Here is a 26,905-nt window from a genome sequence, read left to right as displayed (position 1 = left end):
CTGAAAGAGCTACTACCCCCCTGCTCAGAAATCATCAGGCCTTTGCTTGGCTAGTAAAATAAAGTCTAATTCCCTATTATTGGCATTAAAATGGCTTTTTGATCTGTTCCCAGTCTGTTTTTCCAGCCTCTTCTCCCACTACCCCATCTCTCATGAACCCTTACTAGTTATATGACATTGGGCAAATTATTTAACTTTTCTGAGCCTGTTTCCTCATCTGTATGATGAAAGTAACGCCAGACACAGTGGGCACATGCCTGTGGTTCCAACTACTCAGGAGGCTGAGGCTGGATGATAGCTTGAGCCCAGGAGTACAAGGCTACGGTGTGCAGTGATCATGCCTGTGAATAACCACTGCAACATAGCAAAACCCTGTCTCTTAAACACTTTTTTAGTGAAAGTGGTAAAAGCACCAACATTAGAGCTGCCATGAGGCCTCAGAATGAATCACAGTGCATGTAAAATGCCTGTCCAGACACTAAGGCCCTCCTGCCTGAACAGTGACACTAACCTTCCTTTCCACTCCCTAGACATGCTCTGCCCTTTTCCACTCGGGTTTTTGTTCATGCTGTCCCTCAAAGCAGAGTGCCCTTTTTCTGCTCCGTATGTCTTGTTACCTGTCGAAATTCTATTCCTCCTTCAATCCCCAGATGAAACTCCACTTCCCCAGTGAATCCACCCCTGGTCTCCACCAGGAGGAATCCATCTCCCTCTGCTTAGTGTTCCTGTGACACTCATCAGACTTCATTTGTGGACCTGCTATCATGTCTCATGTTACAGTTATTTCTGGACTTGTTTCCCACATTGTACTGTGAACTCCTTGGAATCGGGAGGCATGTCTTCAGCTCAGTTTAGCAAGTGGCATTGAGCATTTACTATGCTAGTGTCTGGGGGACACAGAACTAATCACATTCCAGAGTGTACAGTGGTACAATGTGGTAGAGTCCATGACAAGTGATTTGAAGTGTGAATGAGCGTCCACACAAAACGGAAGTCCAGGATGCCGAGGGAGCACATGCTGCCAGGATCCATCCTCTTCTGGAGCTTGGTGTTTAGCTTTGCCTCTCCAGTGACCAGCAGCGTCTTCAGAATTGGAGGTCTCCTCCAACGCTTGACTTCCCGTGCCCCTGGTGGGCCCTGTCCAGGCTGCCTGTTCTCCTGATCCACTCCTTCTGAGGAGGCTGCTTAGGCCCAAGCATGGAAGGCCTGCTGCAGGCCAGCTGGAGCTGGGGTTGCTGTGGCCCCTTTAAGAACAGGCCCCACATGCACCAAGCTGGCGGCCCTGCCTCCTGTCAGCCTCCTTCCTCCAGCCTCACAGCCACAAGAGGATTTCTCAGCAGAGGAAAAATTCCCCCCTTCCCTTCCCCGCCCTCTTTAATGCCCGGGGCCCTTCACTTCCATAATTCTTCATTTTCCAGCCTTGAACGTAAGCCAGACACATCTGTCTGGCCATATGCGTGAACCCTGGAGTCTGTGCCGAGGTGGCTGTAAAACAGGGCCGGTGAAGGCCCTTCTGGGAGAGCACACACATGTGTGCCCTCAGGCCATTGGCTTCCTGCCCAGAACCACGGGGGCTTCGGTGCTCCAAACCCATGCTAACCTTTTCTTATTTTTCCTCTTTTTGTTTAATTTAAGGGGGGAAAATCCAAGGAAAAGGTATAAATTGTCCTGGGAGTTGGGGCGAGGCTCCTAGCTGGAGAGGCCATTATTGTTGGCAGGTACCTGGGTCACACTAATACAATAAGGAAGAAAGAAGCATCGAGTGAATTAAGATTGGAGGGATGGGCTGTAAATTACACTGCTCTGAACTCCATCAGTCTCCAGGGTGTTAACCGAGAGGTGTAAGGCAAGTCCCCAGTTCCCAGCGCCTTTCACAGATGTAGCAAAACAGGAACCACACATGTTTGGGGAAGGGGATATGAAGATGGGGTTGAAAAAAATCCTCCTGGCCCCCAGGATAGCTATAAAGTCCAAGTGAGATCTGGGGCTGTAACCACACCCCCACTTCCCTACGCTTACCTAGACCCCTGGGCCTAAGCTCTTCTGTGAGCATGGGGGAGGTGAGGCCTGGTCTCCCTCTGCAGCCTGTCCCTCCCTGCTTCCGGCGTTGCACAGAGGCTGGTGAGTGGGGCCGACTGGAGGTCAGAAAAGGGGTGTGGGGAGCTCTCAGAGCCTGTGCAGCTGGAGCCGCAGCGCCCCGGCAGGCCCCTGGATGCTGGGGGCGCCAAGTCCGCCCACCCAGGGCTTTGAGGCCACACTCTCCGGCTCAGCCCACGCTCTGTCTTGTTGCCTGAGACAGCTCCTCCTGTTGGTTCTGCCCACCTTGCTGCTTTTCTTCTGAGTTCTTTTCGTTCCCATTGCCATTTGGAGTTGTTCAGAGACCAGGGCAGGGTACATGGTTTGGGAAGTTGGTCAGAAGTGTTTGATTCCTAACCAAACCCCCAGGGCAAAGCAGTCACTGAAAATGCTCCTCCAGGCATGAGGCGTGGCCTCTTGGCACCTCCTGCTGGCCCTGGCCCTGTGAATCCCCTGCTTCCTCACTGCCTCTCTGAGGCTTTGCTGTGATTTGTGCTGCTGTCGGGCGGGGTCAGGTTTCCTGAGCAGTTGCAAACATCCCACCTGAAACATAACAGGCTCTTCCTCTGGCCACATCTATTGTTTCCCTCAGCATTATGGCCACAGTCTTGCTCTGTGGCCAGCAATGACATGTGTTCTCAAAATAGCTTCTCTCCCCTGTCCCTTTCCCACTCACCCGCCCTCCTGAAGATGTAGTCCCTCCTTTGTGGTGGCCCCAGGAGCTCCGCTCTAAATTTAGCTGCCGTCCATTCATACTGCCACCCAACTAGGGGGGCTGTTGGGGAACAATGGGGTATGCACTGAGCCCCCCACACCTGTATGGAAGCTGGCGGAAGGCAGACACTCAGGCCTGGCTCCTGGCTGTCGGAGACAGGGTGGGAGCCAGCACAGCACCAGGCCGGGGGCACGTTCACGTCAAGGCAGGAAAGCACATCAGCCTGTGGAGCGGGCATCCGCCCTTCCCACCCAGACCCGCTCCAGCCTCCCCAAAACCTGAGTGCTGGGCCCCAGCTTTTGCTCCAGCACCATCCACTGGGGGCCTGGCTTCCCACAAAGGGGCCAGGCCACTGTCTGAAACGCCCTCAGGCTGCTGCTCAGAGCAAGCTCAGAGGTGTCATGCTTAGCCCTGCCCCTCCCTCTCCATCAGGAAAGGGCCTGCCTGCTTCTTTGGCTTTTTAGATCAGGTTATCAGTTAAAATTCAATCAGATTATCTTTAAGTGCCCTTCAGCTCTGAGAGCCAGTGACTGAGCCCACTGTCCCCTGAAGTCCTATGATACAACAGGCGGTATGTGAGGTATGACAATGAAAACTGCAAGAAAAGTAGGCAGTTCTCCTTGAGCACTTGACAGTCTAGTTTGAAAATAAGATCAGTCCTCCTAAAACAGTAAGAAATAGCAAACAAATTGCCGTAGTTATCATTTTTAAAAAGAGTGCAAGAATATATTAAGCTCTGTGGTACGTTTGGACATCCAGAAAAGGGGTTCTAAGCAGCAGTTTTTTCATTAGCAGTGTACCCCAAATGAAGATGCTCCTCCTCCTGCTCCCAGGGGATGCTGCTGGTGGCTCTGCCTGCCTTTTCTAGCACACTCAGTATCTGCCCTTGTTGGCTTCTGCTGGCCCAAGATGAACAGTCAGCCAGTGCTTATCTCACCCACTGTTCCTATTTTTATTTTTTTCCAATTTTTCATGTACATCCACATAGTTAAGATACATATATACAATAAGTCTTTTAATAGAAATCAGTAGCCGGGCGTGGTGGCACACACCTGTAGTCCCAACTACTCGGGAGGCCAAGGCGGGAGGATCACTTGAGCCTGGGAGTTTGAGGCTGCAGTGACCTGTGATCGCACCACTGCACTGCAGCCTGAGTGACAGAGTTAGACTCTCTCTTTTTTTTTTTTTTTTTGAGATGGAGTTTTGCTCTTATCACCCAGGCTATAGTGCAGTGGCATGGTCTCGGCTCACTGTAACCGCTGCCTCCTGGGTTCAAGTGATTCTCCTGCCTCAGCCTCCTGAGTAGCTGGGATTACAGGCGTGCGCCACCATCCCCGACTGATTTTTGTAGTTTTAGTAGAGATGGGGTTTCACTATATTGTCCATGCTGGTCTCAAACTCCTGACCTCAAGCGATCCGCCCACCTCTGCCTCCTAAAGTGCTGGGATTACAGGCACGTGCCACCACGCCTGGCTAATTTTTATATTTTTAGTAGAGATGGGGTTTCACCATGTTGGTCAGGCTTGGATGAGACTCTGTCTCTTTTTTTTTTTTTTTTTTGAGACGGAGTCTCACTCTGTTGCCCAGGCTGGAGTGCAGTGGCACCATCTCGGTGCCAGGCAGCAACCTCTGCTACCTGGGTTCAAGCAGTTCTCCTGCCTCAGCCTCCCGAGTAGCTGGGATTACAGGCATGAGCCACAACGTCCAGCTAATTTTTGTATTTTTAGAAGAGACGGGGTTTCATGATGTTGGCCAGGCTGGTCTGGAACTCCTGACCTCATGACCCACCCGCCTCGGCCTCCCAAAGTGCTGGGATTATAGGCGTGAGCCATCGTGCCTGGTCTGAGACTCATGTCTCTCTTAAAAAAAAAAAATGCTGGGCACAGTGGCTCATGCCTGTAATCCCAGCACTTTGGGGGACCGAGGCGGGTAGATCACCTGAGGTCAGGAGTTTGAGACCAGTGTGGCCAACGTGGTGAAAACCCATCTCTACTAAAAATACAAAAATTAGCTGGGCGTGTTGGCTCACGCCTGTAACCCTAGCTACTTGGGAGGCTGAGGCAGGAGAATCGCTTGAACCCGGGAGGCAGAGATTGCAGTGAGCCGAGATCACACCACTACACTCCAGCCCAGGCATCAGAGCAAGACTCCATCTCAAAAAAACAAAACAAAAGAAACACATCAGTAGTCCTCTGCTCCACCCCTCCTCATCCCCAGTTCTATTTCCTGGTGATTTCCCCCTGATATTTATGCTCTGGATATGTAGAAAATAAAAAATAGAGTTAGGAAGGAAGAAAGGAAGCTGGCATTTGTTGAGTTACTAATAGGTGTCAGGCACTTTGCTAGGTACTTTCATATATAAGGTGAATGTGGAAATTTCCTGTGTTACAAAGCTTCTAATTTCTGTTGAAGACATTGCTCTGGCCAGAGAGGCTCAGTGATGAATGATTCTTCACCCTGTAGAGGGAAGGAAGCAGCCGCACTCCCTATGGGAGCCCCTAAGCAGAGGGAAGACCTCAGAAGGCCCTCTCCTGGTCTTTCTCTGCTTCATGATCCAGGTTCTCCAAGTGCCACACCTCCTGTGTCAGCTCATTGAATTGCTGTTATTTGTAATGTTCAGTGTCTCAGCTTGCAGCGGTAAGCATCGTAAGATCGTCTCCACCGTAGAGAAGGAACCTAACCTGCAAAAGTTTTTCCTGGAGACCCAAGCCTGTTAGCTTCCTCCTTAGGTATTATTGTGTATGATCTGTTTCCCAGTTCTCTGCCAGCTTGCTCCAGGAAACTCCCGTACCTTAGAGAAGGTTGGTTACTTAGCACCTTCCAGAAAGAGATTATTTTTTTCTTCCACATTTTATGCCAACTTGGGTCCTTATTGCCACCAATCTGATTCAGAGTGTCCGTATGTTGCTTGGGTTCCAAGTGCACTATCCAGGGATCACTGTGGCCCAACCTCAGCTGCCGTTAGAAGGTTCCTGTGGAACTCTCCTTCCGGGTCAGCACGCTTGACTTCATGCCAGGGCCAGTCTGTCTGAACCACAGCATTCCGATTGCACCCCCCTCACCCCCACCAGAGGCTTCTGCAGCTTTTTACTCATACAAACAAAAATAAACCTCACTACCGGCCTCTGAACTCTGCAGCGGCATGCTTCCCCTGCTCCCCAAGTGTCCCATGGCTGCGAGTGGGGACTTGGCACTCTCCCCACCGACATCACTTTTTCACTCCCTGCGCATCCTGTGTCCTCCTCTTACCGTGCGACCCAGAGCTCGGAATGGGACGTGACGGCCGGCACAGGCGCCGTGCACAGCTGCCAGGAATCTGACGGGTAGAATCTGGAAAAGCTGGGAGGGCAGATGCTAAACACACACACACACAGCGCCACTCAGAAAGGGCCGGAAATGCAGACACCCGTAGAAGGGTGCCTGTGGACTCCGAAGCCCTCCTCGGCCTGCCGCTCTTTTTAAGGGGACTGAGCCAGTCTTGTGACCCAGGTGTGACCCCCCCAGAGGCCCACCGGTACCCCAGGAGAAGAGGGAGCAGCTTCATCTCATCTCCTGAGACTCCGCGAGGGCATGCGGGGAACAGGAAGCAGTTGCTTGGTGACTCACTGGGCAGAGTCAGGTTAAGGGAAGTTGTCTGCGGGCGTCCCTGGGACCGGATGATGGCAGCACAGCTCTGAGCACCCTCACGGGGCTTGGCCCCACCCCACACCCAGGGAAGCCCCCTCTGAAAGGCTGCGGCCTATTCACCTTTCTAGCCGCAAACCAGAGCTAAGAACCCGGGAAAGTTAGAGCGTCTCTGGACCTCGCTTCTAGATTTTTCTTCTGTCCTGCCATCAGAACACACAGGTAGGCTCAGTTTGTCCCCAGCATCCCTCGCCCACCTGGCTTCAAGGCTCTCCTACTTAATTGCCAGCAACAGAGGTAGGATGGTACCAGGGCTTAGGAGCTGGCTGTTCACATAGGGTAAAAAAAAATGGCAGCCAGTTCCACTTCCTTGATAGATTCAGACCAGGCTGGATGGTCGTTTCTCAAGGCAGGAGAACTGAGATGGGAGTGGACTTGTGGGGCAGAGGCAGAGGCGCAGTGCAGAGCCGGACCCCCAGCCCCTGTCACTCCAGCTGCCACTGCTCCCAAGTCTCCCTAAGCCATGCTTGTTCTGTCCCTGCTCACCCAGAAAGACAGATTTGAGAGCCACGGTACCAGGAAAGCATGCCTGGCAGCAGAAGAGCTAGATGGAGAGCGCATGGCCTGAGAAATGAGGAACGAGAGTGCTGATGCTCCTCTGCAAGAGGAGAAAGGGCAGAGGGGTTTACTGAACCTGAGCAGGGACCATTTCCTGTTCTTACAAAATGCCCAAGCCAGGTTTGTTGGAATGCATGTCACCCTCTAGATGGCAGCCCTATGCAGAGGGTCAGTGACCCCACCTCCCATGGGAAGGTAGCCCGCAGTAGTGGCACCTTGCTCTCATGAGGTGAGATCAGTAGGAAGACTTCAGCAGAGCGGGCCCCTGAGCTGCATTTCTCATGCCTGCCAGCGTCCTGTAGCCTGTGCCTTCACCAGCTGTGGTGGCAGTGGCAGCAACAACTTACTCATAGGGAGAGGTCCCTGGCAGGTCACAGAGAAGCCACCCCCATCATTTGAAGGCATGCCCTTTCAGTTTTACTGTCATTGTCAGTGAAACCTGAGCAGCCTCCTCACTGACTGTTGGTGGCCAGGACCAGCACTGTGGGCCCCATCTCGGTTGGCACGCACGTCCACTTCCCCTGCCCTGTGCCTGCCTCTGGGTCTCTGCAAGTTGCTCTGTGGCAGAAGGCCATGAGAGGGTGTGACAGGGCTGGGACCTGCCCTCCTGGCCCCGCCAGGTTTGTGTGGGTGCCCTCCACCTCCCTGCTCAGGGAGCATGCTGTCTGGGCAGATGCCAGCAGATCAGTTCGATTCTTGGCCTTGGTCCCCAGAAGAGGAAGCAGTACAGTAGTGGCCATGTTCTGTAGTGACAGACATACCCAGAGCCGGTCTCGAAGGGCCGCTGCCACACGTGTAAGGCTGTCACAGAAGAAAATCGGCCTTTCGCAAATGTGCATCTCTCAGGAACTTCCCTGAGAAATGTGAAAGTCCACAGGGAAGGCAAGCGCTGGGCCACGTGCTTGGTGCGAGGCGCTAGAGGAGGCGGTGGGTCAGTGGGGCCAAGGAGACTCTTCTGCTTTTATTCTTCTGTCTACTTTTTGTTTGGCAGTTTAGCTTGCACTAGTAAGCATATGACTAGGCTGTCAGTTGCTTAGTACCACGATATGGTTGCTGAAGAAGAGGCTAAGAAAAAAAGTGACAAAGTCAGTTTAAAGAAAAACGTCGAGTAAATAATAGTGTAGCTTGTACAGATTCATGGCAAAGGAGCAGAAGTAGAACAGAAAAGACCCGTGTTTAGGAAACTGCGCTGGTCAAGGGCAAGGTGATGGGCCATTGTGATGGACCTGGGTGTTGCTCTTTGCAGACACATGAGTTGCGTCTTAATTCATCACATTGCACAGACTTCGGCTGCTGCTGCAGGAGAATTTCGTATTATTAGCTGTCAGTATCACTTTTTTGTATAGCCTTTGAGTTTAACTTCATCGTTCGTTGTTTGTTGTTGTTGTTTTTGTTTTTTGAGACAGGGTCTCGTTCTGTCACCCAGGGTGGAGTGCAGTGTGATCTTGGCTCACTGCAGCCTCCAGAGCTCAGGCAGTCCTCCCATGTCAGCCTCCCAAGTAGCTGGGACCACAGGCGTGTGCTACCACACCCAGCTAATTTTTTTTTTTGTAGAGACGGGGTTTCAGCATGTTGCCCAGGCTATATTTTATTTTGTTTTGTTTTGTTTTGTTTTAGCTACACAGTGAAGTAAGTCAAAATAACAGATTCTGTTTGCATATTCATGTCTAGATTGAAAAGTACCTCCTCTGTAGGCTTTCTAGATAATGTACGTGAAACCACTTTCATATCTAAGGAACCTAATTCGCCCTTGTTGAATTTTAGTCCCAGTCTTACTTTGAGAGACCTGTTATTTTGAATATCCTCAGGATCCTTTCTCAGCCCTAGGCAGGGTTTTACCCATGCCATTCCCTGGGCCCCTTGACCTCTGTTTTTATTGCAGTGCTATGCTCAGCCCTTGGGCCTATCCCTCAGGCCTGACGGGGACTGGTTATTACTCTGGAGGGGAAGAGGTTCCTAGGGGCAGGATGCTGACACACCGTAGTGTCAGGGCCCTGGCTCACCCACCTGCTTGCCTGCTCGCTGTCTGGCTCATTCACCACTCTGTCCCCGTAGGCTGTCCTAGAGGACCACAGTCAGATGAGGCAGATGGAGCTCGAAATCAGACCTTTGTTCCTCGTACCAGACACCAACGGCTTCATTGACCACCTGGCCAGTCTGGCGCGGCTGCTGGAGAGCAGGAAGTACATCCTGGTGGTGCCCCTCATCGGTGAGTCAGGCGGGAAGGGCAGAGCAGCCTTGCATGTGCACAGCAGCCCCCTCCACACACGCCCCACGGCCTGGGGGCCAGGCAGGCAGAGCCCTGCTGTGCGTGTGTAAGATGGGATTTGTAGGGGAGTAGGGAATGCGTGGGGCAAAGAAAATTGTTTAATACTCAAAGCAGTTCAAATTATCATGGCTGATCCACGGCTTAAACTGCTTGAGCAAATGGACTCCTGTGTCCCAGCAACCAGAGGCTGCATGAGCCCAGCCCTTGTTTTTATCCTTATAAAGCTTGCAGTAAAACAGCAAAGCTGGTTCCCGTTATTGGTAAACACTCAGCCCTGGCAGATAACGGCAGTGCTGCTGGGTGGTCTGGCAGGGAGGCTGGGAGGATTTTGAAGTGGTTAGATGCCTTTGGTCTGATTGTCTTGTAGCTTTTCATGATCATTCTGTTGGTTCGAGGTAGCATTCTTCTGGCCGGTGTCACCCTAAGGCTAGGGCAGCAGGAACCCTCCAGAGCAAGCCCTTGGCTCATGCCTGTGGATTCCTACCACTTGGGCCCTTACCACTGTCTGGGCCTTGGTGCTGGTGCAGGGTCAGCATCTCAGGACCCAGCTAGCTTGCTTTCCCACCCTCTAGCCAGAGAGGCCCAGCTGGGCCGTCTCCACGGGACTGTCTGGGTACCCTTAGTTCTTGGAGCTCTGTGGTGGGTCAGCCTCAGGGTGGGCTCTGGGCTCTGGGCTTGTATCTAGCTGATGGCCTCTGCAGAGGGAGAGGGTCTAGGAGATGATTGGGAGGCCCAGGCGTTTGCACATCCCCTTCTCAGCAACTACTTGGAGCAAGTTTGAGAGCCTTGTCTTCTGGAAAAGCCACCAGACTGGCAGTCTGCCTGCCAAGCCACCTTTGACATCCATGCCAAGATGTTCCATTGGGCCTTCCCTCCCAGTCCCAAGTGTCTTAGTGCCAGATGGGGGTGGAAACAAAGGGCAGGAAACATCCGCCCCTGCAGAGGCTGCAGAACCCTGGGGGGTTGTGGGAAACACGTTAGCACCACCTGAGAATGTTGGCACTGAAGCAGCCCTCCTCCCTGCCTCCACCCTCCCCGTCTTCCTTCCCTCCCCATGTGGCCTGGCCAGAACCTCTTAAATCCAGGCCCTTAGACCTAAGGGAAGGCTTTCTGCTCTTCAACAGTAGAGCAGTTTCTGTCACCAAGGCAGGGCAGCAAAACGATCACATTGTCCCAGGCTTTCCCTTCTCCTCACTGGGGCGGGCTGCCTTGCCAGGTCATATGTCTCTCTGCTTTCCTACCTAGGAGCTTTTCAGGGGAAAGAAAGTGTTTTGCTAGATGGTCAGGAAATGGTACAACTGAAAGAGGCTGCGGACATTTCAGGAGCCCCCTAAGAGCCGGAAGGTGCCTCAGACGCCGTCCCAGGCTACCAGGGTTTTTCGTCACCAGGACTGATCGTACCCCAGGCTGTGGGCTCAGTCTGCTTGTTCTTGGGAGATCCAGTGAAAGGCAGGGCTGTAGCCCTTGGCCCTGAGGAGCTTAGGGTTTAGTAAGGAAATCCGGATTCGGTGGGGAGGGAGCAAACATATGAGAAAACCCAGCAGATACATGCAGGACAAAGAGACGACGCCTAAGGGTGCTGGGAACTGACAGTTGTGCTACAGCCATACAGGCCAGCTTCTCTGGACCTGCCTCAGCTGGGCAGGCCCCTGGACTCTCCCAGGGGCTGTAAGAGGAGGGCCCCTGTTTACTGATGCTTTCCTTGGTGGACTCACGCCCTGTGCCCAGAGCAGCAAAGGGTTAAGCCGCCAGCTTTCCCTTCTTGTTTCTGGTGCTCTTTAACCTGCTCTGTGCTCCGCAGACCTGACCCCAGCGTGGAGAAGCCCCGCCTGGTGCAGAAGCACAAACAAGCTTCCTCTTTGAAGCCTGTTTAGTTTGGAAGCAGGAAAGCAGATTTTGGGATAGAATACCCGTTTTTCCTGTTTGATGTTGTTTGCTGTACCGTACACCCATCTACCACTGCTTCCCAACCTCAGCCATGCATTGTGTGGACACTGCAGCCTCAGGGTGCCGAAAGCATGGGCATTGTGTGTGTGTGTGTGTGTGTGTGTGTATTCCCACATGGGCCCTTTCCAGAAAGTGTCTCTGAATACCCAGACAATGAGTGCCAGGCTCACCATGGAACAGCATGCTCACGCCGGCTCCCTGAGCCATGAATCACTGCGCTAAGGAGAGGCCTCAGACCCCAAACTCTCCCAGAGCCCCCGAGGAGCACATATTTCCCACTTGACCTCAGGCTTTTGGCTGGAATTTTGGAAAGAATCTTCACCAGAAAATGAAGCCATGTCCCAGACACATAGGCAGGCAGACAGGCACATACACACACACACACACACACACACACACGTACACACATACACATACAGACACACACGTACACAACGCATACACACACACGTACACATGCACACAGAGACAGACACACACACACATACACGCACACAGACATACACACGCACACACGTGCAGTATCAGAGAAAGCAGATGTGCCAAGGTTCTGGTCTTGAGGAATACCAGGGCCTTGCAAATGAGGCTGTGACTGCCTCTTCCTCCATGGTGGCCTCCCTGCACTCCACCAGTGGGGCTGGGGGTGGACCTTTACCCCTCCTGGACTGCTGTGTGTGGGGGCCCAAGGAGTTGAGGAAGGACGCCTCCCTTTCCCTTGAGCTGCTGCATACCCTGGACTCTCCTGAGGGACCCTTTCATGTTAGTCCTGTAACCAAGGAACGCAATAGAGGGACCAGATTTCTTCCTCTAAATACAGCAGCTCCAGAAGATTCCTTTAAGTTCCTCCCAAGAGGAGGGCAGGGCCCAGGAGAAGAGACAGGGAGTAGAGCCCTGTGAAATCTCGAGACACTTCTTGTCCCCACAAGCTCCCCTCCGGCCCTAGTTTAGTTCGAGACACTTTTTGCCCCCACAGGCTCCCCTCCGGCCCTAGTTTCATGGGAAGGCTCCTGTGGGGGAAGGATGGATTCTGGTCTGGGAAGGTGTTGGCTGGGAAAGTGAATGGACAGAGGCCTAGGATGAAAGCACATTGCTGAGGCTGATACCTTGTGGGGCTCTGTCTCATCAGTGATCAATGAGCTGGACGGCCTGGCCAAGGGGCAGGAGACAGACCACCGGGCTGGGGGCTACGCCCGTGTGGTACAAGAAAAGGCCCGCAAGTCCATCGAGTTCCTCGAGCAGCGATTCGAGAGTCGGGACTCTTGCCTGCGAGCCCTGACCAGCCGTGGCAATGAACTCGAATCCATCGCCTTCCGCAGTGAGGACATCACTGGCCAGCTGGTGAGACCCCGTGGCAGGAAGGGAAAGCCCACAGCCAGCTTCCAGAACAAGGTCTCCAGGAAGGAAGGGCTGAAGGAGGCCCATCAGCCTGGGCAGCTGAGGGCCAGCCACCATGGGGGCCCAGGTGGGGGAGTTCCTTCTCCCCTAAATCACTCTTGGCACAGTCAGACCAGGCCAGGCAGGGCCAGGGCACGCATGAGAGGGATCGGGGAGGTGGCCCTGCCCAGGGCCCCAGAGGCAGAGGATCCCTCCTCCTCCTCCACATGGCGCCCCCTTCTGCCCAGTGCTGCTTCTCACACATGTCTTCCTCCAGGGTAACAACGATGATCTCATCCTCTCCTGCTGCCTCCACTACTGCAAAGACAAGGCCAAGGACTTTATGCCTACCAGCAAAGGTACAGCTTTGCCTCCGCCTTGGGATCTTCCAACCCCACTGCCCTACCTCGTCCTACCCATCCTCAGCCACTGAGAAGGGCGCCACTGACTCTGGCCTGGGAAGTCTAAGGAATCAGTGCTCAGGGCTGATGCACGCCTGAGGCCCAACCTCCCTGTCCTGGCTCCCCCAGCCCCAGGGAATGCCAGGTGCACCCTGGGCCAACTAGAGATGAGCCTAGCACAGGAAGCCCAGCCCTAGGCCACGAGGTTCTTCACCCAGCATGCATCCATTTCCTTTCTTGGGTGTCCTCAGTGAGTTCCATCTGACAGCAAGAATGTCTTTATCATTCACTGTAGCTGGTTCTGGCCATGGTCTCCCGAGCCCAGCCCTCTGCAGCTCTGAGGGCAGCCCCCAGGGGTCCCTGGGGCACACTTCCCTTTCTTGGCCATGCTTACCTTCCTATCTTCTCCGTTCACCCCTGAGTGTTTACCCTAGTTCAGGCCTGGGGCAGAGGCACTTCCCCAGTGAATAGTGGGCTTTGCTTCCTGGTCTCTTTGGTCACTGTAGCACTTTGAAGGCTGGCTAGAGTTGGAGGTTGGTGAGAGCTTGAGGAGTGAGCCCTCAGCCCGGTTTTCAGGACCTTTTGGGGTAAGCAGAATCTCATCTTTGGGCCAAAGGCCCACTCTGGGATTCTCACCCAAGCACTTGACCACCTGACCCTCAACCCTGAGCTGGCCTTCATGCATCACCCCACAGGTCAGTGACACTAGGGTTTTCTGCTCCTGGCTCCCAGGATTCTGGCATTTTTTTCATTTGGAAGGAATTCCTAGGACCTGCCAACTCTGTGTCATCTGCAGAGCTGGCAGTTCTCACCGTTTCGTTTCTATCTACAAGTGGTCTCTTGTCATTGCCCTTCCGTCTCTGCTGCTCTCTCCTTTCTGTCCGTGTTTCTAGCCCTTGTGTTCAGGCTGCTCTGGGAGTTGACTCTCTCCTGCGTCCTCTCCCCACACAGACACAGCCCCTCACTCCTGCATGAGTCTCTTTACTAGGGGCTGGTTACGAGCCCACAGCTGCTGCTCAAGAGAGGTCCTGTCCTGCCACCAGGTTTGCATGCCATATCCCTCAGGACCAGGTATGAGCATTAAAGTGATAAAAGGAGACCTGGCTAAGCCAAACAGAGGAGCTTATGTTCTGTCCCCGGCAGCTCAGTAGTCTGAGTATCCCCTCACCCGAGGCCACCTTCCTCTCCCCTCTGCCCACCAGAGCCTCTTGCCTCCCTTCACACTCTCCTTCCTCCTGTCCTCTTCTCTCACCACCACCAACCCCACAAACCTCTCCCTCCCAAATCCTCCAAACTCCTCCCCAGGCTGAAAGCCAGTTCTCAGCCTCCCTGCCTGGAGCTGGCAAGCCTGAGCTTCCTAGAGGGGTACCTCCTGAGAGAGAGGTAGGCAGGATTGCTGAGGGCCTTGTTGGGAAATGTGGTTCCAGGACTGCTGGGCCCCACCCCAGCCTCAGAACTTTCTTTCTCAGAACGGACACATTTTGGCTTTGGCCCTACTAGTCCTCCCACCCCTGACTTCACCCCAAACAGCCTACAGGAACCCATTGCCATCCTGGGGACCGCCCCTATCAGAATTACATCAGCAATGGCTGGTGTAATCAAACCTCATTTGTCAGTGTGAATTCTTAGCAGATTAACTTGTCAGATTCACAGAGAAACCGTCACTAAATGTTTATGTGTAAACGATGTTGAATTTTAAAATCGTGGATTATGGCGGATGGGGCCTGACAAGATGACAGTCTCTGGTTTCTAACAAAGTGAAGTTACCAGTGTCAAAACAGAGGATGTTTATTGTGAAAAATGTCTCAAAGGATCCACAGAAACCCCTGCAGACCCCTGCCAGCAATGTTGGGCCTTGGTTAGCTGACCTAAGGCCTGGGACGCTCCTGGTTTGAGGCCCAGGGCAGGAATGGTGGGGCTGCGACAGACGCAGCCAGCCAGCCGGGAGCCCCACGCAGCCCTGTATACCACCACCCCAGCCACACTTATCTGCAGAGGGGCCCGGCCCAGGCAGCTGAGTCGTCTCTGAGTATCCCTCACCCAAGGCCACCTTCCTCTCCCCTCTGCCCACCAGAGCCCCTTGCCTCCCTTCAGACTCTCCTTCCTCCTGTCCTCTTCTCTCACCACCACCAACCCCCCAAACCTCTCCCTCCCGAATCCTCCAAACTCCTCCCCAGGCTGAAAGCCAGTTCTCAGCCTCCCTGCCTGGAGCTGGCAAGCCTGAAACTGCTCAGGTCAGACATGGATATTTGCAGCCCCCCACCCCCGCCAGCCCACGCAGTCAGTGAGCACGGCAGGACACTTCCTGTGCCTTGCTGTCTGCCGGACCTGGACCTCTGTCAGGAAATGCCCAGCCTGGGAGTGAGGAGTAGACCTGCCACCTAAGCAGGCATGTCAGGGTAGGGATGTCACTTGTGTGAGTGCTTGTCCCTGGCTTAAATTCTCTCCAATGTGTTAAAGATTAGGGAGTTAGGGAAAGAGAGGTAGTGGAGAGACTGTGCTAAAAAAAAAAAAGTCATCTAAAAAGAATGAAAGATATCTGTGCCACTATAGAAAGATCTTTTAAGTATATACTCTGAAAGTGTGGCTAATATGATCATGATGATGTAGAAAAAAAGGTTATACGTCCAAGTGTATGTACTTGTAAATGTGCCTAAAGAAACCTGGAAGGATACACAGATCTTCCCTGGGGTGCAGGACTGAGAACTGGGATCATCATCTTAACTCTACTCTTCCTTTTTACTCTTCTGTCCTCTTAGAGACTTTCGCCTGTATACATGGATTACTGTTATTTAGCAGGGGCGATCGGTTGGCCAAAGCCTTGGTGTGCCCTTGGCACAATTCTGCAAAGACCCTTACCCTCTCCTCTCCTCAGGGCTCCCTTAAGCTAACCCCTCTCCCCACATCTGGAAAACCCCGGATACATTTTCTGTTCCATCTTTAGATTTCTGCCTCTGGATGCCTAAAGCTTCAATCTGCTGGCTTTTAGAGGGACTTGTTAAAAAAAAAAAAAAAAAAAAGTGGGGTTTGGGGAGAGCAGTGTTGTGATCTGGGGGCCAGCCATGTGGTAAAAAGGAGTAGAGGTCAAGGGGCTGCTTCTGTTCCCTCAGTTTAGGGTCCTGGAAGGCTGGTGGGTTTGGACAGCTTTTGGGAGCTAGGCAGAAGAGAGTCCTATATGGGAGGCGGGAGTCAAGGCAGAAGCCCAGTGCAGCCCTCTCTAAGCCAGCAGGGGAGGGTCCCCGGGGCTGAGAGCCCGGATGGAGGAAAGGACTGGTAGAAGGGCCAAGAAATGGCTAGCGTGGCACCCCCTCCCCAGGACCACATTCTCCAGGGTGAGAAGAGCAGCCAGCCCTCTGCCTCCTGTCCTCAGTGACAGCCTTCTGCTCTCTCATGCCCACAGAGGAGCCAATCCGGCTACTGCGGGAGGTGGTGCTGTTGACAGATGACCGGAACCTGCGTGTGAAGGCGCTCACAAGGAATGTTCCTGTACGGGACATCCCAGCCTTCCTCACATGGGCTCAAGTGGGCTGAGGGAGCCACACTGGGGCCCCCCCCGTGGAACCGTTCCTGAAAGGCCACCAGGCGCCCAGTGTAGCACGGAAGATGCCCACGTGCCTGAGCCACCAATCCACCCAGACAATAAACCATCCTCTTCCAACGCACGCCGTGGCCATGCTGTGGGGGAGCTGCTCCTCACAGAGCCCCTCCCAAGGATTGGGCAGAAGCTGCTGGGACCCTCCTGGGCTGCCAGGATTTAGCAGGGAGGTGGCTGGCTACAGCAACAGCAGCTGGGCAAGCCAGATAGGCCGCCCATGCTCTCAGCCTTTCTCCCTCCCCCGTCTCATTCCAAGGCTGGGGGAGGGCCTTCTCGCCTGGGGACGCAGCCACTTTCTCCAGTGGAGACAGGGCAGGGGTCCAGAGTTTCCGTCAGATGCAGTGAAATCACAGGTCCCTTTCATCTTCAGAACCTCTGTCCTGAATGTGTTCAAGAGGCTTTGGTTATGTCAGGAAGAAGTGCCCAGGGTGTATGTCCCCAGTTCCCCCGAGGTCTGGACTCGCCCATGGACCCAAGTTGGCTTCTAGACACCATGTCCCTAACAGCAGCCCTGGGCCCCCACCTCTTCTACCATCCACCCCAGACTTACCACACGCCCTTCCTGCTGCTCTTCTTCCTGCCCTTATCAACCTGGGTCCCTCACACTTTGCCAGTTGCTTCCCCGTGGACAGTCATGAGTCTAGAGGAAAGGGGCATCTGGTCTCAGGCCCATGCTCTCAGGTGGCCTCCACCTGCTCCCTCTCTCCTCACTGGCCTTTCAGTCTAGCTTCCTCTTCAGGAAATGTCCTGACTCTCCTCAGCTCCCCCTTCACCCCTCCTTGCCCACCTACCCTCCCTCCAGAATAGCTCCTCATCCTCCTTCCCCTTCTAGTTGATCCTTTTCACCTCCCTGATCCCCTTCATTTCTTCACCGCGGTTCCTCGTCATAGGGGTTCTCACTCTGAACTTTCCCTCTCTACTACCCATGGCAGGAACCTAGTACAGCTCTCACACCCAGGGCCTTCCACCCTCGGCTCCTGTGCTGGGAGAAACTTCCAGGCATGGACAGCCCAGCCTGAGGCATTCCAGTGCCTGGGGCAACGTCGCCTAACCTGGTTTCTAGCTTTGCCCTCACTTCCCGGAAAAACTGACACAGGGGCCCCTTCCTTGCCCCTTTAGCTGGTACCTCAGTGGGGAGGCTTCCTTACCAAGAATGAGTTCCTGAAATCCAGGGCCAGAGGTAAGGGCAACTTAGGGGAAGACAGGGTTTTTGATGGAGCCAGGGGCAGATCTTAATGGGACCAGTGGGGGATACCCCAGAGCCCATGGCCTGACTGCACAGCCTGCCTGGAGGATGGGTGCACAGCTCTGCCCTCCCTGAGGCCCAGGACTATGCCAGAAGCGATGGGGTACCGTGCAGGGGAGCCAAGGCCAATAGTTTGGGGGTGGGAGTCCCCTAGAGTCTCAGAAGACTGGGCTCTTTGGAGTACAGGGTCCCCGGCCTCTCCTTTAAGATTCTCTCCCCAGCTAGAAGGCCGATGACTGGGTGGTCGGGAGGGAGACCCATCTCTCCTTTCTGTCCCGTTTGCAGCATTGGTTTTGTTTCCTTAATAAATTTTTAGTTATGAAACATACCTGACCTCTTGCTGATCTGTTTCTGGGACTGGGGAGGGAGGCAGGTCCAAGCCTCTGCACCTGTGTGAGGGTGGCCCTTTCTGGCTCCTCCACCCAGCGGGCGCAGCCCATCCAGGTCCTTGTGCAGGGGCAGAAGAGAGCAGCGGGGTCGGGGTCCTTGGTTACTGCTTTATTGCTGTTTGGTTCGAGTATAGAAAATGGAAGCGGCTCTGGAAGAGCCTGTGTACAAGGTAGGAAATATACAAAAGAGGAGGAGGGAGCTAAAGAGACCGCGTTCCAGCCCAGCCCAGCCTGGGCTCGGGATGGGGGGCCGCCGGGGCGCATGCAATAAATATGGTCCGGGGCCCCAGGGAAGGGAAGGGAGGGCACCGCGGGAGTGGGAGACCCGGTAGGCCAGAACTCCCCGCCCTTGGTGGTTGAGGAAGGAAGGGTTGGCCCTGGGGCTAGTGCCACTTGTGCAAAATGAGGAACTTCACATTATCAGTCCCGGGGTGGGTGGGAGCGGGGGTGCGGGGGGCCCTCCGGCCGGCTCAGTCCCCTCCCCACTCCCCAACTCTGCCCGACGCTCCGACCCCAGAGGGGAGATTCACAGTGAGAATGGGTGTGGTCGCAAGGGCCGGAGGTAGGGCTAGGAGCGCCCCAACAGTGACACCCCTCCCCCTCTAAGAGCAGCGCGGAGCCGGGGGAGGGGGCCGACGAACCACAGAAAGGGGCGGGAGGGGCCTGGGGTCTCCTTTGGTCAAAGCTGATATCAAAAATATAAATTTCCCTTACCCCATCCCACCCCCGTCCCGGGGTTTTCCCCCGACCCCCGAGCTAAGGCACGAAGCAGTGAGGCCAGGTGAGGCCGCCGAGAGGTGGAGCCGCCACTGTGGCGACGCTGCGGTTGTCCCGGGCACAGTGGGCCTGCGCGCCGCCCCCGCCGCTCCCTGGGGTGCGGGCCAGGACCGCGCAGCAGCGACAGAGCGGGCTGGCGAGGGGCGCTCTAGGTGGGAGAGAAACGGTCGATGGTCCGGCCGTCGGGCCCGGCCGCCAGGTGAGCGCCCTGGCTCAGCACCTCGGCCGCCTTGTCGGGGCTGAGGCCCAGCTCGGCCGTGAACTTGGCCAGCGGGTAGAGGCTCTCCAGCGCCACCTTGGGGTCGTGCAGGAAGTGCGTGGTCTGCGCCAGCAGCTCGGCCGCGGCCGCCTTGTCCTGCTGCTTGAGGCTCAGCTGCTCGGCCGTGAGGCGAGCCACAGCAAAGACGCCCTCGGGGAAGTCGAGCTTGCCCTTGCCGTCGGGGCCGGGGACGCCGGGGAGCCCCCCCAAGCCCGCCAGCGCCCCGGCCGCGCCGGCCGCGCCGCCCACGGCGTGCATCTTCATGTGGCTGATGAGGTTGCGTTGCTGTGCGAACTTGCCGCCGCACACCTGGCACTCGTAGGGCTTCTCGCCCGAGTGGATGCGCATGTGCTCGGTGAGGCGGTACTGGCGCGTGAACCGCATGCCGCACGCGTCGCACGCGAAGGGCTTGAGGCCCAGGTGGCTGCGCATGTGGCGCGTCATGGTCCCACGCTGCGTGAACTTCTTCCCGCAGATGGTGCACGGGTAGGGCCGGGTCAGCCAGTGCGTCTTCTCGTGCTGCCTCAGCGTGGCCGGGTCCTTGTAGCTCTTGTCGCACGACGCGCAGCGGTAGGGCCTCAGCAGCTCTCCCAGGCCACCCGGAGCCCCGGCGACCTTGTCCCCGCCGCCTCCAAAAGGGGGCCCTAGGCCGGCAGCCCCAGCGGCCACTTCGGCCGCCTCGGCCCTGCCGTACAGCGCTTCCTCCTCCTCCACGTGAGCCTCCACGTGCGCGTTCAGCTGCTCGGAGCTGGGGAAGCCCTTGCCGCACGGAATGCACACGTACAGGTTGTCACCGAAGCTCTCGGGCTCGCCATAGGCCAGGTGCGGGCATGGGTAGCCCTCGAGGTGGCCGCCAGGCGGGCTGGGGTCCTCGCTGCTGCCAGTCTCCTCGCTGCTGCTCTTGTAGTCGTCGCCGTCGCCGCCCGTGCCGGGCCCGTCCAGGCTGCCAGGGTAGCGCGGCGGCGGCGCCAGGCCGAGCGGGGGCCCCCCGGGCGAGACGGCCGCGTCCCCACCACGCTCTTCGCAGCGCTCGCTGGGGGAGCCGCGCTCCCGGCCCAGCTCGTCGCCATAGCTACCCAGGCCCGGCTCGTGCTTCATCCAGCGATAGAGGAGACTAGGCCCGTCGGGGCGGCCGGGGGGCTCGGGTCCCGGGCTGCCGCTGCTGCCGCGAAATGGGTCGGAAGGCGGTGCGGCCTCCTCCAGCTTCTGGAAGGGCAGCGGCGGCAGCGACGGCAGGGCGAGCGACGGCTCCTTGTAGGCGGCGGGGCCGGCGCTGGGAGGGCTGTCCGGGCGCGGGGGCAGCTCGCGCTCAGCCAGCGGCCGCTCTGGCGCCGCGGAGCCCGGGGGGCTCTTCTTGGACAGGTCCAGGCCACAAAGAGGGGAGCAGCGGCGCTCCGAGGCACAGAGTGCGGCGGCCGGGCCGGGTCCCGACGCGTACAGCTCGGCGCAGTGCGTGTTGACCGCGGCCTCTGGGCCCGAGGGCGGCTCCGCGGCAGGCGGCGGCGGAGGCCCGGCTGGGGACGGGTAGCAGGCCTGGATGACCGGCGTGGCGGCCCGCAGGCCCCGGCCCGGCCGACCATAGGGCGCGTAGCCGCCGCCGCCGCCGCCGCCGCCCCGCAGGTGGCAGTACTTGCCGTGGCGCTTGAGGCGCTTCTTGCACAGCGCCACGAGGTCGGGGATCTGCAGGTAGCTGGCGGCGGCCAGCACGGCGCCCAGGCTCGGCTCAGCCCCCGGGGCCACGGCCGCGGCCGCAGCCGCCTCTGCGCCGTCAGCCAGGCGGCCGGTGTAGATGAAGTCCAGCACCAGGCGGAACACGGCCGGGCTCACCATGTCATGGTCCAGGTTGAGCAGGTTATCATGCACCACCAGGGACTTGAGGTAGGCGCTGCTGGCCGCCAGCACGTTCTTGTGCGCGCGGAAGAGGGCGTTCTGCACCACGATGATCACGTCGCACAAGAAGCCCTTGGTGCGCTGGTTGTTGAGCTGCAGCAGCAGCTGCCTGGAGTGGCCGGGCGCCTCCATCGTGTCCAGCATCGTCTGCCCAGCACACTCTCCTGCGGGGACACACACCGGCCGGGTGAGAGCCGTGCGGCGCCCTGGCCGCCTGGCCCCAGCCCGGCACTTCTCCCCTCCACTTCCCCGTCCCTCAGCTGAGCGTGGGCATCAGCCCTGCGGCCTGGGCACCGGCGAAGGACCGGCTGCCTTCTGGAGTGGGAGCCCAGGCCGGCCCGCCCGGACCAGGAGAAGGAGCAGGAGGTGAGCGGCCGCCGGTGGAGAGGAGGCCAGGCCGGCCTGCACGCCCCAGGGCACCTGGCTGGGTGCTGGGGCTTCCGAGAAGAAAACTGTTCAGGCGAAGTGACCCTTTTGGAGACAGTTACCCGATTTAAGTAAAATGTCCGCTTCAGGAAAAGTCATTCAGGGCGGAGAAGTTTGCCCAAGTAGGGAGAAAGGGAGCCGAGGAACCAGCGCCTCCCGCCTGGGGAGAAGTTGCCCCAGTTGGGGGAAGTGATACGGAGGAGGGGAGCGCGGTGCCCGCCCTGGCGCCGCCCTGGCCGGGGGCTGTCAACCCTCGGTCCGGGCCCGGGCGGCGGCCGCGCGGGGAGCGGAGGCAGCGGCTGCCGTGGCGGGCAGAGCGCGAAGGCCGGGCCCGGCGCGGGGAGGGCGTTATATCGGGACAGGAGGCTGAGGCAGGAAGCAGGTGGGGGGGAGGGGGGAGCCACGCAGCTCCCAGGGGAGGGAGGGGGCAGCGCCCCGGGCGGGCACGGCGCACAGCCGGCTGCGGCCCTGACCCGGGCCTGCGCCCCACCCGCGTCCCGGCCTCGGCCTGGGCCCTACACGCGCGGGCCCGGCGCCTCCCTCCGCGGCTCCCCCGGCCCCTTCTGCCCCGGAACTCCGCCGCCCCAAACTTGGGGAAAAGTTTTCCAACTGCAGACAGGGCGGGAGGAGTGCGCCGGCCCCAGGCCCTCGGCTCGCAGCTCTTCTTCGCGGCCCCCAAATCCGGCGGCAGAGCCCGGAGCCGAGCCCTGAGCTCCCCTGCCCGCCGCTCGCCCGCCCGACCCCGTTCCCCCTCCTGGCCCGCTGGGCCCCGCGGCCCGTTACCTGCGGCCCCGGTGGGCCGGGCTCCCCTCCCCGCGGCGGTGGCAGCTCTTAGCCGATGCCCCACCCGCCGCTGCCAGGCCCCGAGCTGTGCCAGGGCAGCGCCCCTGCCAGCCCCGCCCGCCAGCTCCCCTTCCCTTCCCTTCCCCTCGCCTCTCCAGCCCATGTGCGGACAGAGCCGGCCCCGGGCCGCTGACCCCGCCGTGAACCCGGCGCGGAGCCGCGGCCCGGCGGTCCTGAGTCCGACAGGGACGACACCCGGAGCCCTGAACGCCAGCCGCCAGCCGCGATGGGGCACCCGCGCCAGAAGATGCGCCCGAGGCGGCCGACGCACGAGGACCGGGCTGTCCCGGATCCCCCGTCCCTCCCGGTCCCCGGCTCGAGGACCCACCTGGGGGGCATGTCGAAAGCCCCGGGCCCGGCTGCCGGCGGATCCAGGGGGGACGTGGCTGCGCTGCCCTCCGCCCGCCGGGCCCCCGGTCGGTCTGTCCTGCTGGTCCGTCCTCCCCGCGTCCTGGTCGCGTCTCAGCCCCGCCGCGCTTTCCGCACACTCTTATCTGGAGCGGCCGGGGCCGGCGGGCGCTGCTGCGGCTATGGCGCCACCTCGCGGGCGCGCAGGGCTCTGCGGGGCAGGCCGCTGCCTTCCTCCCGCGCACCTGAGCTGGAGGCGCACAGATGCTGAGCCGGCGGGGAGGGGCCCACCCTACCTGCAGGTTCGCCCTCCCACCTGTACCCACCTGGGACCCCGACCCTGGACACGCGAGTCCCAGAAACCCTGGGGCTTTGAGCTGAGCGCTCCCATGTACGTATTTCTAGGCACACAGCCCCAATTCGGAAAAGTCCTGCCCGCAAGCACGGGACTCGGGTGGTGGGGGAGAGGTTATCGTGCGCAGGAGTAGCCGAGCTCTCCTGGAACTCCCCGTAGACATTACTGTACGGCACTGTCCACTTGGACGCATTCCCCAACACACCCACCCTCACTCAGGCGCATGGATTCCGTGTGCGCGGCATAAACTCGTTTGTCCCCAGCCCTCTCTCCAGACACTGATACTAGCAGGCGCGCATGTTTCCAGACGCACACCCGCCCCTTCCCTCAGCCCTGGCGCTCTGGGATACTCCAGGGGCAGCCACGTAGGGCCCTCCGGGAACCTGGGCAGAGGTGTTACCCACACAGCCCGCCCTGAACTTTCGGGTCTCCTAAAGGAACCCACGACGAGTCATCAGGGCGACTGGAAGTGGCTGGACAGCGCCTCCGGGGGGTCCGCAGAAGTAACCATGGGGCCCTAGAATCCCCCTGTACGCCGTTTTGAAGAATCCCGCGTGGACTTTTTCTCCAACCCACCCGCCCGAAGGAAACAACAGGGGCGCCTGCGGCTGGGACCCCGCAAGGTCCCGCGCCCCACGTGAAGGTCAGGTTTGTGTGGGTGACGTCTCTTCTGGGAGGAAGGGGACCCCGCACTGTCGCGCCGCTGCTCGCAGTACTACTCCGGAAGTGGCCCCGTGCGGCCCCGCAGCGCACCAAGCCTCCTGCGAACGCCGGATCTCCGCGGCCCACGCTCCGCCTCCGCCCCACACCTCCTGACCCCCGCCCACACTCGGCGTGGAGCGGGGGGGGTGGGGGGGGGTCCCCGAGAACTCCGCCGCTTCCGATTGGCTGCGCCTTCCTCCGCCGCGGAGCGCGAGGGGCTGGGGCGCAGCGCTACCATGGCAACCGATGAGGTGCGCCCGGATCCCGTCCCTCCGAGGCCTTGGAGAGCTTAGCAACCGCGCTCGCCGCCCCCCGCGCTGTCCTCTGGCCCCCATGGCCCCGCCAGAGGTACCGGCTGAGTCACCGGGCGAGGGGCAGCGGGCGCGGCTACCAGAGGCCCCCGAGCGACACCAAGGTCTCGGGCGCCCCCCGGAGGCTCCCTTTGCTGCGCAGGCGACTTCACGGCTTCGGTGCCTGGCGGAGGCTTCGGTCCAAACAAGTCCTCCTGATTCCCGCCGCTGCCTGAGTCCGCCCCATGTTCTGGATCCATCTTACCCAACTCCCTCTCCCATGTCTCCCCATAGCATCCTCACTTTAGAAGCAGTGAGGTCCCAAAGAGGAAAACGGAGGCCTCCGGAGCTGCCGGTCTCTAGGGAAGGCGGACCCCGAGATCTCGCTCGAGGGACGTGCTGCGGCCTGAGGTGGAAGTTACGGAGTGTTGAGGGGACTTGGAGAGGCTCCTCATAAGTGCTCCTAGAGCTGGGCTTTGACGGATGAATAGGAGTTCTTCCACCGAGCAGGAAGGCATTTGTGAATAAGAGAACCCCTGGGACAAAGGCTAGCGGCAAGAAAACTGGAGCTCTAGGAGGCCAAATCCAGACTATGCAGGGCCTCTCTGACCCCATCTCTTTTATCTTTTCTCTTTTTGATAGAGTCACATCCCCACCCCCCACTTCCAAAGAGCCCCTCCGCCCCATGTATCTTGTGCAGTGGAGTCTGTGCATTGCTAACCTGCCCCAGGGGTCTGCTGTGCCCACAGTCTTTATTCTTCAGCGTTCCCCCACATCCGCTCCCCAAGTTAACTTACTGCCCCTAACCCCCATCCTCAAGCCCTCATTGCTTCTGTAAGGGAGGGTCTCACAGCCCTGCCCCAGCCCAGGCAGTGTGAGGACCGCCTTGCCCTCCTGTGCACTTCACTCTTCGACCCTTCTCTCCCTGCCCCGCTATTCCGGCCATGCCTTGCACAGCCCTCCCCATCCTGGTCCACCTCCTCGTCTGAACACACTCCTCTCATTTAGACCCTTCCTCCATCTCGATGGAGCCAGGCTGGGCCAAGACCATGCATTTCCCCGCTCCCAACCAGGGGAACTGCCCCACAAGTCATGGGCTCTCCCTGCCAATTCTGGCCTCCAGGAACATTAACTCCTCCAGGAAACGGTCCTCCTCATCCCCTGGGGGCCCCTCTTGGCCAAGCTGCTTGGTCTCCTTCACTCTCTGTTACCCTAACATGACCTCTGGGAGTGTCCATCGTGCCACAAATAGTCCGAAGGTGGGTCCTGGCTGCCAGGCTCTGGAGCGTGGCACTGACAGCCTTTCCTCTTTCCTTTGCTGAGGCTGCCCATTCCTTTCACCCCTACCTCTGGCGCGTTCCCCCAGCTGCCTCATAGAGGATCCCGTTGCTCATCATTTCTGGGGAGGTTGGCCCACCTTCCCCAACTTCTCTGCCGTCCCTCGGGTCTCCAGCTCCTGGGTGGTACGTGAATCCCCGCTGGGCCTTCCCTCCCAGGCCCAGGCTCCTCCGCTAAAGACTCCTGGGCTACCTTGGGCTCCCCTACTCTTCTTCTCCCGGCCCCCGACGCCACAGCCCTAGCTGCGCCCCAGGCCCCCACGGGAGTCCAGCTTCCTCTCCTACCCACCCTGCAGGACGAGAGGGTGGCGACACCGCAGTGGCCTTGCTGGGTGTGGCGGCAGAGCCGTCAGGTCCAGGAACTGAGGACGGGGAAGGGGCTGCCAGGTGAAGACCCCCAGGGGCCGCGGGGCTCCGGAAGGAGAGCGTGAATAAGCACGAAGGGCCCGCCGCGCCCCTCCGCGCCGCCTCCCCGGCCCCCGGCCCGCGGTTCCGGAAAGTTAACCCCTTGTCGGCTCGGCAGGGGCGCGGCTCCCCCTACCCCGCCTCTGCTTCCGCGCCCCCTCCTCCCCTCCCGGTCGCCTCGGTCCCCACCCCCCGCCTCGCCACTATAAATAGCCCCTTTTCCCATTTCCTAAATTCCCCGCTGACGTCGGCAGCGCGTCAGTGTGTAGGAGCCGCGGCCGCATGAATGAGCCGCCGCACGAGTACTACGCGCGCCTATAAAAGCCGCCGCGCCGGCCAGGCTGCGGGAGGCGACCGGGCAGTGGCGACGCGGCCCGCCAGGTAAGCGGGACGGACCAGCCGCGGAGGGACAGATGTGCGGACACGGACGGGAGGGCGAGGAAGGGACGGGCAGGCGGCGGGTGGGGCGGCCCCTTCGGGGTGGGGATGGGGGCGGACGGGGGGCGCCGGAGTCCCCTCGCGGCTGTGGAGCCGGGGCCAGAGACGACACGAGCCCGCGCAGCACCTGCCGGCGCCCGATGGAGACGCAGCTACTTCGGAAGAGCATCGAGTGGAGGACCGACCTCGGAGACCCCCCCGGCTTTCTTGGGGCTCCTGCGCCATCCTCCCAGGAAAGTGAGGCGAAGGTGCTGGCGCCCCAGGAGACGCGCCCCCTCCTCTCCCTCCCTGCGGCGCGGTGACTCAGCCTCGCTGCCCGGGCCGGCTGAGCGGGGGTGCAGGCGAGAGACGGACGCCCACCCCCGCTTCCCCGGCCCTCCTGGGACCCCCGCCCCGCATGGCGCCGGGCGCCCCTTCTCGGCAGGTCCCGTCCAGCGGGTCCCGCGGCGCCCACGGCTTCCCGCCTCTGCGAGCGGAGCTGTCCTCTCAGGACCGGGGGGGGCGGGGCCTCACCAGGTCCCGCCCCGCCCCCACGCCCCCCGCCGGAAGTGCCCCTCTGGGACATCTTTGACGTCACGGCT

At 58.8% G+C, this 26,905-nt stretch overlaps 2 protein-coding genes across 6 annotated transcripts in view; one reads left to right on the top strand and one right to left on the bottom strand.

Annotated features, from left to right (window-relative positions):
- Positions 1-18,193, top strand: part of SMG6 (SMG6 nonsense mediated mRNA decay factor) — a 247,592-nt gene extending 229,399 nt beyond the window's left edge. For all 4 annotated transcript variants that reach the window (XM_054459768.2, XM_063655726.1, XM_054459775.2 and 1 more), the window contains 4 exons: positions 9,089-9,242; positions 12,376-12,587; positions 12,901-12,982; positions 16,425-18,193. In XM_054459768.2, coding sequence (XP_054315743.1) covers positions 9,089-9,242; positions 12,376-12,587; positions 12,901-12,982; positions 16,425-16,555 — 579 coding nt within the window. In that variant the 3' untranslated portion in view covers positions 16,556-18,193. The remainder of the gene's footprint in view (positions 1-9,088; positions 9,243-12,375; positions 12,588-12,900; positions 12,983-16,424) is intronic.
- A 155-nt stretch (positions 18,194-18,348) lies between these two features.
- Positions 18,349-23,123, bottom strand: HIC1 (HIC ZBTB transcriptional repressor 1). Of its 2 annotated transcripts, none has more exons than XM_054459785.2 (2): positions 22,778-23,123; positions 18,349-21,344 (listed from the first exon to the last, which is right to left on the bottom strand). In XM_054459785.2, the coding sequence occupies exon 2, from the start codon at positions 21,322-21,324 to the stop codon at positions 19,180-19,182; it is 2,145 nt and encodes a 714-aa protein (XP_054315760.1). In that variant the 5' UTR covers positions 21,325-21,344; positions 22,778-23,123; the 3' UTR covers positions 18,349-19,179. The 2 variants fall into 2 exon arrangements, with proteins under 2 accessions (XP_054315760.1, XP_063511802.1); XM_063655732.1 differs by lacking the exon at positions 22,778-23,123 and adding an exon at positions 21,669-22,171.
- Between the last annotated feature and the right edge of the window lie 3,782 nt (positions 23,124-26,905).

This window comes from Pongo pygmaeus, chromosome 19, assembly GCF_028885625.2.
Source record: "Pongo pygmaeus isolate AG05252 chromosome 19, NHGRI_mPonPyg2-v2.0_pri, whole genome shotgun sequence".
Taxonomy (NCBI): Eukaryota; Metazoa; Chordata; class Mammalia; order Primates; family Hominidae; genus Pongo; species Pongo pygmaeus.
The sequence above is the reverse complement of the archived record's forward strand: the minus strand, read 5'-3'. Positions and strand labels throughout refer to the sequence as shown.

Bases quoted from the DNA above. Each gene is read 5' to 3' on its own strand.
- HIC1 (XM_063655732.1), bottom strand. From the start codon at position 21,705: ATGACTTTTCCTGAAGCGGACATTTTACTTAAATCGG. The intron at 21,345-21,668 runs GTAACTGTCTCC...GTGTCCCCGCAG, and splicing joins GGACATTTTACTTAAATCGG to GAGAGTGTGCTGGGCAGACG.